General features: G+C 41.5%; 1 protein-coding gene across 1 annotated transcript; it reads left to right on the forward strand.

Moving 5' to 3' along the window:
• Positions 1 to 69: 69 nt before the first annotated feature.
• On the forward strand, positions 70 to 15,861 carry nubp1 (nucleotide binding protein 1 (MinD homolog, E. coli)). The gene is made up of 10 exons (XM_026165475.1): positions 70 to 163; positions 6,803 to 6,907; positions 7,025 to 7,158; positions 10,071 to 10,139; positions 10,254 to 10,286; positions 10,377 to 10,467; positions 10,555 to 10,709; positions 13,475 to 13,585; positions 14,449 to 14,635; positions 15,490 to 15,861. Exons 1-10 carry the CDS (start codon positions 133 to 135, stop codon positions 15,540 to 15,542), a joined length of 969 nt encoding a protein of 322 aa, XP_026021260.1. The 5' UTR covers positions 70 to 132; the 3' UTR covers positions 15,543 to 15,861.
• The last annotated feature ends 881 nt before the right edge of the window (positions 15,862 to 16,742 follow it).

Raw genomic sequence — 16,742 nt, forward strand, 5'->3', positions numbered from 1 at the left:
CATTGAGTGCTGTTGTCACAGTCCCTCGATAAAACTGTTTAAAACTGTACAAAAAGAATAGAATCGACGTTTCACGTTGCGTATCCGGAACGTTTGGAGGGGAAGACTTTAATTGAAGGACACTTTGCAAACATGGCAGACGTACCAGAAAATGCTCCAGAGCGTAAGCCTTTAAACTTACTTTTCTTCAGTTTTAATACCTCAGTCATGTTGTTCAAGTTGTGTGTGGATGTAGGGAATTTACTTTTAACTGTAAGGTCGCGGTGATTGTTAAACACACGGCGGTTGTTCCTCTCTGTTGGAATTATCAACATTAATAGCTTTGAGTCTGTGTTTGAAAGGACATTAATAAGGATGTTTTAGATAAATTAATTTTCAAGGTGTTGTAATTTAATTTAATGAATTTATTACACGTTGAATTCGGGATATTCGGAAAGTTGAATGTGATGCTTATTTAGATCGATAGATAGCTAGCTAGATAGATAGCTTATCAGACATCGTTTGATGTATCACTAAAGTGTTTGTTTGTTTTTATTGCTGTGGGCAAAATGCGCATAATATCCACACAAGGGAATGTGAATAGGTATCGCAGTACGTCTTCCAGTTTTGCTGAGTCATGATGACAGTCTTCTACGCAGTTGTATAATTTATTATGTGAATAAGTTTTAATAAAGTCATTTTAGTAGTCTCTTGGCTGAATGTTATGTTAAGCTGTATATAAATGATTTTAAGGGACCATCGCATGAGAGCAGCTTTTCTTTTTGTATTACACGATCCCTTAGCAAAACTAGATGTAATAAGGTACCCATCAAGAATCTTCTAGAACAGTTCTTTCTGGATATTTGACCACTCTTCTGGGCAGGATTGCTAGAGAGCATTTAAATTTGTTTGACCTGGCTTTTACAGTTTTTCTCAGTTGCTTTGGTGCATTTCTCACAACAGAATTGATCTCTGCAACACTACTAAGGCTCTTCTCAAAACAATTAGTGCAAACTGCAAAACATGGTGGATAACTTGCAAAAGTGAGTCACTTCATCAAAAAGCAAAGTCAGTTGCTCAAAATAAGTAGTCAATGCTTCAAAAGCAAGTCCCTTAATCAAAACAGATAATATATTCATCAAAAGCAAGTACTTATATCAAAGTGTCAGGGCTGTCACAATTACAAGTCATTACACCAGCACCTTTGGTCACAAAATCAAATAGTTTGAACATGTTCTCATTGTGACGGATTTCTTTGTAGGTGCGTCCCAATGACATGTCAAGTCTGGACAGCATGCATGGCATGTTGAAAACCATAAATTGTAAAGGAAAATCAAGACACTTCATATGCACTCTTGATAATATTTAATTGAAACTGTTCACAGCATTGTGCAACTGGGGGAATACAGTAAATCAAACATTTTACAGCAAACACAAACTCACTTAGACAGTAAACCTTACTGCAGTAGTTATGAAACAAAAGAAAACTGAAAAACAGACACTGCTGCATATCAATCATTGCTCTCTAGACGCTCCCGTCTGTCTGCCCATATATTTGCATCAACATCACAGCGAATGTCAGTTCTATCGATGCATCGGGGAAAGTATCTTCTGGAGTGTCAAATCCACCCTCTGCAGGACTCTGCTGTGATGTCATCACAGGGATAGCTCTGTGGAAGGGGCAGGGATAGCTCAGTAGGTAGAGTGGTGGCCCCATGATCGGAAGGTCGGGGGTTCAACTCCACTGAACGGCTACCCTGAGGTACCCCTGAGCAAGGTACCGTCCCTACACACTGCTCCCTGGGCGCTGCATTGGTGGCTGCCCACTGCTTCACTGGGTGAATGGGTTAAATGCAGAGGAACTATTTCCCTATGGGGACTAACACACATTAAAACATTAAACATTATTAAAGCTGCATCCATAGCTGCTAGCAGGGTCATTTGGGTATGTGGATGCCTGTCATATACCTTCCACCTCCAGGAAGAGAAAAACTCCTCAATTGGATTTAGGAATGGAGTGTAAGGAGGAAGAAACTCCATAAGCATCCTGTCGTGTGCTCCATCCTGCAAACCACTGCCTCACTACAGCAGAGTGATGGAAGCTAACATTATCCCAAACCACTACATACATTGTCCGATTGTCACCAGGATCATCCCTTTCATTTTGTGGGATTAGGTCCCTATAAAGAGCGTCCAGAAAAGCCAACAGGTGTTGTGTATTGTATGCACCAATATGAGGAATATGGGTGTGAATGCCATTTTCTGAGATTGCTGCACACATTGTAATATTTCCTCCTCGTTGGCCTGGGACATCAATGGTGGCTCTTTCTCCAATGTGATTGCGTCCACGCCGTCTGCCTTTTGCGAGATTGAATCCCGCTTCGTCAAGATATACAAACGTGTGCAGGTGTTCCCTGGCTTCAATTCCAGGATACGCTATACAAAGGATGAGAATAAAAAAAGTCTGTAATGGTGCATTTGGCACAACAGATTGTACAGTTTGAATTGTAAATAGGATTACAGTAACATGCATAAATGTAAGTCCAGTACATGGCCTAAACTTTTACAGTAAACAGAGGTACATATGCAAACATGTTTTACCTGTACATACTGGTGACGGAGCTCCTTCACTTGATCGCTGTTCCGTTCAAATGGTACTTTGTACAATCGCTTCATGGACATTTCATTCCATCTGAGGACTCTGTCTATGGTGGAAATTGATATTGACTGAATATTTCCGAAGATGGTGTCATCTTCTACGACAGTTCTTTGTATTTCTCTCAGTCTCAAAGCGTTGTTTGCAGCCACCGTTGCACAAATTGTTTCCTCTTGCTGCGGAGTCAAAAGTGGACCTCTTCCGCCTCTTCTAGGTTGTCTGGCAGTCCTTTTTGAAATGCAGATGACAAAACAAAAACATAAATAAGCGCAAACATGCTTACAGTAATTGTTACAGGACTATCATTCAAAACTCCTTTCTTTACAGCATTACTGTATTGTACCACAGCACACTATGCCACACCTGGGCCAAGTCTGCACTTCAGTTACAGTACGTCTATATGTAAAGATCTATAAGGTCATGTCCTAATGCAAGTCTCTTGTATGACTATGATAGTGCAGAGCAAATTAGTTTGTGCTGAATAACTACATTACAGTATGCTCACCTGTTTTCCCGACGAAATGTCTGAATAATAAAACTTACAGTAGTTCTCCCAACATTTGGCTGCACCCTTCGACCAGACTCGGCCATTGTGAGGCCATGGTTTATCACATGATCCACAAGTGTTGCCCTGATTTAGTCAGGAACGTGTCTATGTGGTTGGTCTCTTCTTACCCGGTTTTGTCCTCGTCCTCCACCGATCCTCACCCCTCTTCCACACAGCTGACGTTCCATGTTCTGCAGTTTTGTAGATTCAGTATGCACCTCATGCCAATCCTGTCTGTTGGTTTACATTATTTTTATATATATATATATATATATATATATATATATATATAAAAAATAAACACCCAGCACGCCCCTGCGGGCGGTTTATCCTTCAAGCTCGGGTCCTCTACCAGAGGCCTGGGAGCTTGAGGGTCCTGCGCAGTATCTTAGCTGTTCCCAGGACTGCGCTCTTCTGGACAGAGATCTCCGATGTTATTCCTGGGATCTGCTGGAGCCACTCGCCTAGCTTGGGAGTCACCGCACCTAGTGCTCCGATTACCACGGGGACCACCATTACCTTCACCCTTCACATCCTCTCGAGCTCTTCTCTGAGCCCTTGGTATTTCTCGAGCTTCTCGTGTTCCTTCTTCCTGATGTTGCTGTCATTCGGAACCGCTACATCGATCACTACGGCCGTCTTCTTCTGTTTGTCTACCACCACTATGTCCGGTTGGTTAGCCACCATCATTTTGTCCGTCTGTATCTGGAAGTCCCACAGGATCTTAGCTCGGTCATTCTCCACCACCCTTGGGGGCATCTCCCATTTTGACCTCGGGACTTCCAGGTTATACTCGGCACAGATGTTCCTGTACACTATGCCGGCCACTTGGTTATGGCGTTCCATGTATGCCTTGCCTGCTAGCATCTTGCACCCTGCTGTTATGTGCTGGAATATATATATATATATATATATATATATACACACACACACACACACACACACACACACACACACACACACACACACACACGTAGAGTAGGGGTTACTATAACGCGATTCACCTGTGACTGGGTAGAAGAGGCTTTTCATTGGTTGCAAGTAAGAGTAACACACACCAATTTTCATTAGTGTGAGATAAGGTTCACCTGAGAAAAGTAATTTATGGAGATGTTCATGGAAACTCCTTAAAAATAGGGTTTTCAAAATGGGTGTACAAATTGTTTGACAAGATGTTCAACAATTTTGAGTGCACTGACACAAGCAATGAAATGAAGACTATTAGTTGTAAGGACAATGACTATTCAACCGGTACAAGTATAAATAATTGTGACATTCATGATAAAAGCAGGGAGATAGTGATGAATAGCAAGTCAAAAGTGACCATTCTTTAGATATTTGTACTTACTCAACTGCTTCATGTCCAAAGGCATTTGGCAATGAACATGAAGCCGCCACAAGGTTGTGCCAAAACGACTACATGTTGTGAAGGTTGAACTAACTATTGTGCAAAGTTTAATTCTGTTGTGAGAAATGCACCAAAGCAACTGAGGAAAAACTGTAAAGTAGTAATTTTCAGTAGGGTTGAGGTTGGGGCTTCGGGAAGACTTAATATTAGTCTGCTTTATCCATTCCAAAACCAGTTTGTGTGTTTGGCTTAATTTTCCTGTTAGAACATCCAACTGCTACCAGATTAGCTGCTGATGTAAGGTGAAGTTGAAGACTTGGGAGGTAATCCTCCTCCTTCATAATTTTGTCCGCTTCATAAATTTCAGTCAAGTTTGAAGGTGTGGATTTTGGAGCAGGGACTTCTTTCTTAGTTGGCATCCTCACATTAAAACTCGCTTTACTGTGAATACAGGGAGTGCAGAATTATTAGGCAAATGAGTATTTTGTCCACATCATTCTCTTCAGGCATGTTGTCTTACTCCAAGCTGTATAGGCTCGAAAGCCTACTACCAATTAAGCATATTAGGTGATGTGCATCTCTGTAATGAGAAGGGGTGTGGTCTAATGACATCAACACCCTATATCAGGTGTGCATAATTATTAGGCAACGTCCTTTCCTTTGGCAAAATGGGTCAAAAGAAGGACTTGACAGGCTCAGAAAAGTCAAAAATAGTGAGATATCTTGCAGAGGGATGCAGCAGTCTCAAAATTGCAAAGCTTCTGAAGCGTGATCATCGAACAATCAAGCGTTTCATTCAAAATAGTCAACAGGGTCGCAAGAAGCGTGTGGAAAAACCAAGGCGCAAAATAACTGCCCATGAACTGAGAAAAGTCAAGCGTGCAGCTGCCAAGATGCCACTTGCCACCAGTTTGGCCATATTTCAGAGCTGCAACATCACTGGAGTGCCCAAAAGCACAAGGTGTGCAATACTCAGAGACATGGCAAGGTAAGAAAGGCTGAAAGACGACCACCACTGAACAAGACACACAAGCTGAAACGTCAAGACTGGGCCAAGAAATAGCTCAAGACTGGTTTTTCTAAGGTTTTATGGACTGATGAAATGAGAGTGAGTCTTGATGGGCCAGATGGATGGGCCCGTGGCTGGATTGGTAAAGGGCAGAGAGCTCCAGTCCGACTCAGACGCCAGCAAGGTGGAGGTGGAGTACTGGTTTGGGCTGGTATCATCAAAGATGAGCTTGTGGGGCCTTTTCGGGTTGAGGATGGAGTCAAGCTCAACTCCCAGTCCTACTGCCAGTTTCTGGAAGACACCTTCTTCAAGCAGTGGTACAGGAAGAAGTCTGCATCCTTCAAGAAAAACATGATTTTCATGCAGGACAATGCTCCATCACACGCGTCCAAGTACTCCACAGCGTGGCTGGCAAGAAAGGGTATAAAAGAAGAAAAACTAATGACATGGCCTCCTTGTTCACCTGATCTGAACCCCATTGAGAACCTGTGGTCCATCATCAAATGTGAGATTTACAAGGAGGGACAACAGTACACCTCTCTGAACAGTGTCTGGGAGGCTGTGGTTGCTGCTGCACGCAATGTTGATGGTGAACAGATCAAAACACTGACAGGATCCATGGATGGCAGGCTTTTGAGTGTCCTTGCAAAGAAAGGTGGCTATATTGGTCGCTGATTTGTTTTTGTTTTGTTTTTGAATGTCAGAAATGTATATTTGTGAATGTGGAGATGTTATACTGGTTTTACTGGTAAAAATAAATAATTGAAATGGGTATATATTTGTTTTTTGTTAAGTTGCCTAATAATTATGCACAGTAATAGTCACCTGCACACAGATACCCCCCTAAAATAGCTAAAACTAAAAACAAACTAAAAACTACTTCCAAAAACATTCAGCTTTGATATTAATGAGTTTTTTGGGTTCATTGAGAACATGGTTGTTGTTCAATAATAAAATTATTCCTCAAAAATACAACTTGCCTAATAATTCTGCACTCCCTGTAGTGATGCTGGTGTTTTAGCAGTTTCCACTTTACGGCAGGCTTGACCCTTAGTGGTTCCTGCATTGTTCCTGAACATCTGAACCAATTTCTCACCTGAATATTAAAGACAGTCAAGCGCCAATCAGACTTTGCAGAGATTCTAGATATTTTGTTCAACCACATTTTATTTTAACGACAACCACTCGAAGCAGATCTAGGATATTTAGGTCTCTTTAAGGTGCTCAGATCTTGATGACTGGATTCTGTTTTATCCTTGTTAGACTGTCCGGGTACAACAAGTGAGCAAGCTGGCAAGTCTGCACCATGCCAGGGCTGTCCCAACCAGAAACTCTGTGCCTCTGGAGCCACAAAAGCCCCTGACCCTGGTAAGACCGTGTGCTATTCTCTCATCACTTTAATATTTTGATACATATTTGGGCTTCAGCAGATACATTAGGGGATTAGTTAAGAGCTTAAAACATCTCGTTCCCGTGTGTCTGCAGCTATAGCAGAGATAGGAGAGAAGCTGTCAACAGTCAAACACAAGATCCTCGTGTTGTCTGGAAAAGGAGGTGTGGGGAAGAGCACCTTTAGCGCTCACTTGGCTCACGCTCTGGCAAGTGACACCACAAAGGAGGTAATACAGAATATCAGTAATTGTCATGTTCAAGAATCGAGTTTGAGATGATTTCTACCACCTGAGCTACAGCCACCCACAACGAGTGGTTAATGAGTGGTTATTTTTGTTACTGTTCCCTTCCTGTTAGCTTGGTCGGTCGGTTCTCCTTCTACCTCTGACCTCAACAAGCATTTTCACTCAGAGAACTGCCGCTTGTTTGAAATTCAGCAGGTTGCATTGACTAAATGCTGCCGTGTGATTGGCTATTATATTTACACATTTGCATTAACAAGTGGTGTCCAAAGTAGCTAGTGTGTGTAAATCCTGATGCTCTCATATAAAACATTAAAATACACTGACTACTAGAGGTCACTGCAGACATAGAGTAACAATATATTTGAATTCTGAAAGTAAATTGTGTTACACAAGGAACATGGCTGTGGGTCGTCACTGATTTCTATAATAGGTTTGATTCGGATTCACAGGGTCCCGATTCGATTTGAATCTGGGAAATTTTGCCTCAGACAGTCAGAAATATTTTAATTCTGATCATTTATCAGTATTGACTTTTGTGAGACTTCATCAGAGGTGTGAGCATCACAGCAGATTCCTTTGTGTCAAAGTAACTGGGGATAAAGCACAGAAAAACATGAAGGTGTTCCTGGCCTGGATTTTTATAGCAGATGATTAAATTAATTTAAAAACATTAAAAATATTCTGTAATAGATAATAAGCTGAAAAAAACATGAATCAACATATGAATATTACCTGATGCTGCTGAAGTGAAGCAGAGCAAAGTTACAGAGGTTTTATTAGAGACACAGCTAAACATTTTGCAATTTGGTATAATTTTAAAAAGTTTAAATTTCTTCGGTATTGAACAGAAGAAATTAGGCTTTCTTGTCGCTGACACGCTGTACACAACGGTACACTTTTTGCGTAATAAGCAAGCAAATAATGCAGAAAACGGATATTTGAGATGGGAAACTGTTCTTGAAGTACCCTGAGAGAGAGAAAGAGCTGTGCGGCAAGTGTGTTTTTTATCGTGGTGGAAGAAAAACAGCAATAGTAAGAAGGATCTTCTTTTGTTGCTGCTTCAGTGAATTTTGGTCTGAGAGAGACAAAACCTGCAACTGTATAATCAGTGAGCTGTGAGCTATCAGCACCGACGGCGTGTCCGTGCTGTCGGGTGAGAAAGCCGACAACTCACTGTGTGGAGCTTTGTGTGGAATCTGTTTACCTGCTCGTATTTGCTGTTTTAGCTTTAACCTGAGATTCTGGCATTTCTGGCAAAATACATTTATATTTAAAAATCAATTCAGGGTTTAAATCAATATCGCTTTATTCAAGCTAAAATTGATTTGAATTGGAAAATCGATCATTGAAACCCAGCGATAACAAGGAACACAGTGCTATCACTCTAAAAGAAGCCACAGCTTAATCAAGGAAGAAATTTATTAGTTCCATTCAAAACAATGATAGATTATATTAACCAGTAGGATGGAGTTAGATGCCTCAGGTTATTAGTCTATGTCTCCTGCAGTTTTTCTGTGAGATATCTCTCTTTATACGCCAGTTTCTTGTGTAGCTTTCACAGTTTCAAGTTGAACAGGGCAACAGTGTTTAATTAATGTTAATCAAATTAATGTTTTTATTTGTCTTGCATCAGTTGCAGAGTGAGTGCTACATGTATGTTTACTGTAAGCAGCGAACTTGACACTCGATTGTTGACATGAGCAGGACAGCTCTCAGTCCCAGGCTGATAAAAGAACTTGTGTCAAAATTTTGCTCAGGGGGCATGTTTCTGAATCTGTCCTCGGATCTGGTTGGCTTCCCGTAAGATGTACGACCGACGTGTCTGTCTGGTTTGAAAGGTATTCTGTTGAATGAACACTTTGGTTGAGTGTGCAGAACTGCAGTGCCAGTCGATGACGCAGGGATGTTGGCTTGTGGCCTTACAACTCTGCACCGCTTTACAAATCACTTTGACAATTGCAAATCTGTGCAGTTCGCCAGAATTAATGATCAAACCAAAAACCTGCTCGTCAGACCTGAATGTACTTGATGGCATGATTTTCACACTTTTCTCTCTTGTTTAAACACTTTGAAACCTCGGTAGAGAGCTAACTTCAGTATTATAGAATGAAACCAAAGAACCCGGGCTTGTTGTCCTTTGACGGGTTAATTTTGCAAGAATCGTTTCTTGTCGACACTGGTGTGTTTGTTGGGGGAGATAAACTTAACAGTACAGTGCAGCACTTCAGAGTCACATTGCTAGCGATCAAAGATTTATGTAAATTTGACAAGCTGAACGCATTCTGTACTGTAGAGGAGACACGGCATGAGATTGAGTGACAATGGCTACAGCCAATCAGGACACAGAACATAATTCGCTGGGGGGAGAAGCATGCAAAATTGCACAAAGCAAATCTGCGAAACAGCGAGGCTGCGAAAGGTAAAGGGATCGTGTTATAGCGAGGGACCACTGTATTACATAAAGTTGTTTCTTAGGCTGAATATAGGTGAATTTGACATATGAAAACTTAGTGTAGTTTGCGTAAATCATTATTTCTTAGTTGAAAGAAAATCTCATGTTAGACTTAGCAGGAGTTTTTATCTTTGACTGTTACCCATAAACCACTGGAGTACAAAGGTTCATTCACAATGATGTCATCCATAGTAAGGGGATCAACTGGACACTCCCACGCAAAACATTCCACTTCCCAAAGTTTTAGCAGTTCCTCAGAGAAAATGCTGATAAAGCAATGCTTTAGGATGGCTCCTAGTGCTGGGATACAGCCCCATTGTTTTGATGTGCTGCCCAGTCAAGCAGACAGGAAATGCCTTGTGTAGCCTTTCGGGAGACAGTTGCCTTCATTATACTGGACTGCCGACTTTTCATGCTTCCACTTTCTTTTTCCTTTTTTTAGATTGCCCTGCTTGATGTAGACATCTGTGGTCCATCCATTCCAAGGATCGTGGGTTTAGAGGGAGAGCAAGTAAGTCAGTAGGCAGCTGTCAGAAACGGCTGTTATATCTATTGGTGCAACATTTTAATCATAATCTCACATGGACACAAAGATTGAGCTGTCTTTCTGTCGTCTCCTGTGTAGGTTCACCAGAGTGGCTCTGGATGGTCCCCTGTGGTGAGCTGATTTGAACGATTTATTTATTTATTTTTAATTATTTTCCTTATTTAAGCATAATAAAACAGGGGCCTCTGCGTTGTGTTGCAGTATGTGGAGGACAACCTGGCAGTCATGTCTATTGGCTTCCTGCTAAGTAGTCCGGATGATGCTGTGATCTGGAGAGGACCCAAGAAAAATGGTGCGGTAATGTGATGTGTGTATGTGAGATGCTCATGTTTCCAGATCTCACATAGCAACAACCTGTGTGGTGCTTGTGTCCAATCAGGGATCATTAAGCAGTTTTTAAGGGATGTGGACTGGGGGGAACTGGATTACCTCATCGTAGACACTCCACCCGGCACCTCTGACGAACACCTGTCCATCGTCCAGTACCTAAGCGCCACCCATGTTGATGGAGCCATCATCATCACCACACCACAGGTACAAGTCTCGGCTTTAGTGTGAGCAGGTTTACGTTAGTATATGAAGTGCTCTATGGGAGCTTTTTAAAGTCAATAACCTTTGAAAACGCTGCTGTGGTGCAATCTAGGGTTTTCCCTCTTTGTACACACCTGCTTTTATAAAACATTCTCAGATGTTGTTTGACTGATGAGCAGCCAATCATCCTCATACATGTCCAGTTATGAGCCGCTGGGTTTCATGTTCATGTCTGTTTTCACACATAGGCAGTCATGCTCAATGAAGACACACAAACTCCAGGATGACCACCATGAAAACATTTGTAACCTAATGCTAATCAGATGCTTAAAGCCCCTTCACCCAGCTGAACATGGAAATAACAAAGGCGACGTGGCTAAAACTTCAGCTATCCAGGGCTTAGAGTATGGCGTTACTTTTGTGCCACTATTCTGAGCGCACGTAAAAAAAAAATTGAGCGCAAGTGTTGCATTGCATTTTGAGGAGTAATTCATTGAATTTCAGCAAAATTCATAGCTGCGTGCGAAAATGTATTTCAGTGTTTGCTATTATCCACACACACACACAATAACAGCCCCTCTCGCTCAGTTTTTTGCATTTGCGCTTGCTCGCAATGTGTTGCTTGCGCTCTCAACATTTCTGCCCGTGCGCGTTCAACTCTTTCTGTACACCGTTATATTTGCAGTTTGGGGGAAATTCAGTTCAGTTTTATTTCTATAAATCTCAACGATGTTATTGAAAGAAACCCCAATAATCAAACGACCCCATGTGAGTGAGCACTTGGCGACAACGGGAATGATAAGCTCCTTTTTCACAGGAAGAAACCTCCGACTTTATGAAAAGCTAATTTTTGTTTGAATATGCTGTCAGTTATAGTTCTTAGAAAGACAACCAGACAAGGAAATTCCAGTCATTATATTTCAAGATACCCCCTTAATGCTCGCACACACACCTGCAGCTAAACTTCAGCATCTTTCAGTTAACTCTGAACCGTCTGTGAGCTCATTTGAAACTGAAACTTTAGCAGCCCGACGTTTAGCTGCATAGCTCAAGCTGTGTGTCCTAAAAGCTCTCTAATTCTCACTCAGAGGTTTCAGTGTTATTAAAAACTTACTCAGTTTTAGCTCAGCTATTTTACATTAACAATTGCAGCTTTAAAAATAATAATCTATAAACATGTATTCAAATACTTATGAAAACTACCTGCTATCAGCCTTAAATTGAAATTTGACCTGCAGATATGTCTGCTTTCAGTCCAACGGACTTCACTTGGTGATTCCCTAAATTCCCCCCAAATGATTTTAACAACCTGAACTTCTGTATACAAGTTGAGTCATTTCAGTCATGTAGTATTGACTCTGAAAACCACAGGTAGGCAACTGGCTTACCACAAAAAAAAAACTCAGCTCGTTGCATCTTGCCGTATGCAGCTGCCTTCTGTTATGACTAATGCTGCTGCTGGTTTGTGGAATTGGTGGTGCTCCCCCTTTATGGCTTTACAGTATACTGACATGTTTAGGATGTCCTTGAGACCCCTGCTTTTTCAGCCCACTATGAAACGTAAACACAGATGAAATTTGAATTTTGCACCAGCAAATGCACAAGTCCGTGGATCATCCAGAGTAAGGGCTTTACAGCGAATCCACTCGCACTAATGGTTGTCTTAGAATGCACACGTTAATGCACAAAAATAGTGTTTTAAAAATATGATATGACAGGTTTTAATAGGTTGGATTATATGGGACAAATACATTTGCTGTGCAGGTGCTGTTACTGTTGGCAATAAAGCAATTCCACATGGTCATAATCATGGCGCTATGGCCGAGTGTCAATGAAGATGAATTGCTTTTGAGATGCTTTTAGCATACCACAACCAACAGAGGATGCTGTTCCATCATGAAACCATCGTAAAAAGAAAAGCGAGAGCCCATCGCACAGTAAAATGTTATACAGGTTTTTTACAGGCATGTTTGTAGACAACAAACTGTTAAAGAAATGGCATGCTACAGAGCTGTGCAGAACAAAAATAAATTCAGAGTGTTCTATTGTTGTCTTCCACGGCGTGCTTCCTATAAATTTTTCGTATTTAATAGGAAGTCAACTCGGCACAAAAGCGTTTTGCTTCACCTGCTGACATCACATGCTTTTGTTACCTGGTTTGTAAAGGTGATTTTGGTGTGGTAAAGCCACAGACAGGATAGGCACAGGGCGGTGTTTTTGCTGAACGGGCAGCAACATGTCTGCCAGCAGGGCATCATGATATTTACACACAAATACTTGGAGGTTAACCCAATGTTGTCCTGCATGCAGACAGTAAAACGACTGTGATCCAGCAGCCGTACTAGTTCTGTCAGTCATGTTTCCTGCTGATGATTCTTAGTGTGGCGAACATTTAGCGCCATGTCAATAAATGTGGCTTACTCTACATGTGCTCAGTTAAGAAGACCTCACTATAAGCTGTGTCAAAGTTCTTATTGTACTTGGTGAAGTGAAGCACCAATTTCCTGCTTCTTAGATTAAGCTCAGTGCGGTGAAGTCAGAAAGCAACAGACACACTTCCTCATTCCGCCTGATCTCACTAACCCACGACCGACCACACACACCCGGTGGGAATTACCAAACAAACAAGCCAGACTAGTGTGTGTGTGTGTGTGTGTGCCCCTCCCTGTCCACCGTATGCTCCCCATCTCCACCCACACATACACACAAACTTCAGCCCTCGCTTTTGCCTTTCTCTTTCTGTGGTTCCTGTTTCCACGTCTGTCTAGGAGGTATCGTTGCAGGACGTGCGAAAGGAGATCCGATTCTGTCAGAAGGTTAAGATGCCGATCATCGGGGTGGTGGAGAACATGAGCGGCTTTGTCTGCCCTAAATGCAAGGTCACTCTCACACACGCACCTGTGCAAAACACAGATAAGCTAAAAATGCACCAGATCCATGTCTCTGTTCATTTTACATCTTTTTTGTCTTTTGTTTTGTTTTTTTGGATAAGATAATTGAGCAAAAACAAGACAAAAATTTACAAATCTGATCTAATCTGGTGAGAAATGTATACAAGCACTGCGAGCATACGCTTGATTAGTTCTGGTAAGTAAAGAAGTGGAGCACACAGAAAAGAGGAACGAAGCAAAGAGGTCTGAAATATGTGCTCGCATCTGTGCTATTTTAGCTCATTACAAAAAAAACCAGGTTGTGAGGAGGCTTCGTCTGCTATCCTGTGCAGATATACTGCAGATACACTGAACAGGATACAGTGCACTCATTTTCACAACCACAAGCAAGCTCACCTTGCACAAAATCAAATCAACAAAGTTCTGTTTCTCTACATTTTTATGTCTTGTGTTTTTTCCTTTTAGATGTAATTTCCTGAGGCTCTTACATCCCTTTAAGGGAGGGCCTTATGCCGTTTCCTTTCTATTCAACATCTGACATTTTATTTTTGGGAGGGGAGATGATATAACAGGACCACAACGTCCTTTCCTATCACTAAACAGTGAAATCACCACACTTTCAAGAAAATGTGGGTGAGTGGGAGATGCCATTTAAGCAACTCTTTTAAATCTGATCTCTCTCTGTGCAGCATGTTTTAGTTTTCCGGGTTACGGCCTGAGCTTCGAGCTAGAATTCCCAGTGGAAAAATGTCGTGTTTACACAGTTAATCAATCCCAAATTCCTCGTGTGTAGATTAAGAAAGTACCTAGCTGATATATGCATATTTTTTTCTTTAAACTCTTCCTTGTAGAATACGTCACAGATCTTCCCTCCCTCAACCGGGGGAGCTGAGAAAATGTGTGCAGACCTCAAACTACCCCTCTTAGGAAAGGTGCCTCTAGATCCCAGGATAGCACGGAGCTGTGACGAGGGCAGGTCTTTCCTGAGCGAGGTGCCCGACTCCCCCGCTGCGGAAGCCTACCAGAAAATTGTGAAAAGTGAGTTTGTTTTTAGAAAGACACCCACACAAATGAGCATCGTACAATCAGTAACCATAAAAGGCCAAAACAAATCTTGTGTGACTTAAGTGTAGCCGTCAAGGTCAGCTGGACTTGCCTGGAAATCCCCTTCTGACCATCAGCTGGCAATCCTGCAAATAGAATAGAGGTTTTGAGAAGTGGGCGAAGTCACAGGATGCCAAAACTGGTGAATGGGAAGATGGTGTGAAACTGTTGCCAAAACAACAAGAACCAAAAAGAAATCATCTCAGCTCACTTGCAGCAATGTCAACACTATCCCCACCGCTCAGGATGTTACTGTAGAGCTGTCATGTTGTTTTCTCTCAGCTGTAAATGCACACAGTGGTCAGATAGTCAGAGCAGGGATCCAGGAGATGTGCCAAGTATAGAGTTCTGCATTTTATGACTCCCACCCCTTTATTTGCACATCATAAACAAACCCTTTGGCACCTCATACGTCATAGTTTTTCATTTTTCTTAAGAAGGAAGTTAGATGCGCTGTCAGGCATATTCCTCCTTCCAGTGAAGACCCCCGCCGGTTTTGATGACTGGATCATTTAGCTGACGGCTCAATTCCTGATTAAACAATGAAAGAGGAAGCGGTCGCTGTATAAATGGGAAGCAGCCAATCAAAAGAGGAACAGTAGGAGTTGTATCGAAATTCAATTATGCTTAAAGCATGAGATCAAGTTTGTGGAGTCTAATGTGGTTTGCGTAGCAGCTGATTCACTCCTAACTGAAACCATCAGTTGACGCACATTTATTTATCAGCTTCATCAAATCTCCTTTATCATCATCATTCTCTTCTCTCCTCTTTCTCTTCCCCCCCAAAGCCATCCAGGATTACTGCTCCAACAGGGTAACAGAGGAGCAAAGCACAATCTGACCACATCAGATGGCATCCATACAGGAGCAGAACACCGTGGCTGATCACATGACGGCAGACGGGCACCGAATACGAGGCACACGAAGAGCACAAGAGCTCGTACATATCAGAATCGCAGCATTTCTGTTTGACAGTCAGAGAAATCTTATCATTCTTTGTTTTCAGTGATAGATTTCATGCATTGATCAGATGCTGCCGTGCCAGAGCAGTATTTCCTGAAGAACTACTGAGAGTAAATGAAATGAATACATAATAAGAGTCTGTAGAAACTGAAATTACTTCCCATTTCATAAAACAAATAAAGTCATCATCCAAATAAGCACCTGTGCCCGTTTTGAATATGAATGCACTCATTATGGAATGATCTTTATGAGGCTGTCAGGGTTTACAATGATTTACAAATGTGTGTTTCTTTGTTTGTTTTGAAGGAAAGCAATATCACTTTGAGCACTGTAGTTTTAACTACCAGCACATTTGTCGTGGGCTGTTTGCCAGCTGCAGGTTAGACGAACGGTAGTAAAACTGTTAATGGTAGTAAAGGCCCGGCCATGCAAGATGTCAATTTTTGGCGTTTGCATGGGTTTTTTATCAGTTTTGGTGCAATGAATGAAGCTCAGTGGCAAAAAGGAAAAATATGCAGCAGAAAACTCTTTGCCTGTACTGACAATACCGTTTGTAGGATCCATTTTTTTCCTACAGCTTCATTAAGCTTGTATTTGCTTAGAGTGAGTCATTTGCTTCAGGTGCTTTTGTGTACATTATGTCAATCCCCTCAGTAGATGAAAAGGAATATAAGAATATTCCACAGTGCCTGAGCTGGTGTGGTAATGTTTGTGTTAAGAGGAGGTCAGCAATTTGTTTTGTTTTTTTGTTGTGTTTAAACTCTTTATGGCATCAGGTTACTGTGATCAAAGTGCAGATAAAGCTGCCAACAAAGAAAAAAAGTAACTTGGATTTTAGTTCGTCATTAATATCGGTGCTTCTGCATTTCAAATGAGCAGATTGTTTATATTATCCCCTCCAAATACTTCCTGTTTTTGAAGTATAAAGAAGTACAGGTAGGTTCTGAAAACATAATTGAAATTATACCCGAATTTGCTGAAAACAAATTAAAAGCTGGAAAAAAAAGTAGTAAAGCACATCGTTGTTATTTTTTAATATGCTGATTTCAAATCATTTTCTTGCATTTCTGAAGAGAGA

Source organism: Astatotilapia calliptera, chromosome 4, assembly GCF_900246225.1.
Source record: "Astatotilapia calliptera chromosome 4, fAstCal1.2, whole genome shotgun sequence".
Taxonomy (NCBI): Eukaryota; Metazoa; Chordata; class Actinopteri; order Cichliformes; family Cichlidae; genus Astatotilapia; species Astatotilapia calliptera.

Excerpts from the sequence above, each read along its gene's own strand:
- nubp1 (XM_026165475.1), top strand. The coding sequence starts at position 133 with ATGGCAGACGTACCAGAAAATGCTCCAGAGC. Across the intron at positions 6,908-7,024 it reads CACAAAAGCCCCTGACCCTG|CTATAGCAGAGATAGGAGAG; the intron begins GTAAGACCGTGT and ends GTGTGTCTGCAG. Across the intron at positions 10,468-10,554 it reads GAGAGGACCCAAGAAAAATG|GGATCATTAAGCAGTTTTTA; the intron begins GTGCGGTAATGT and ends GTGTCCAATCAG.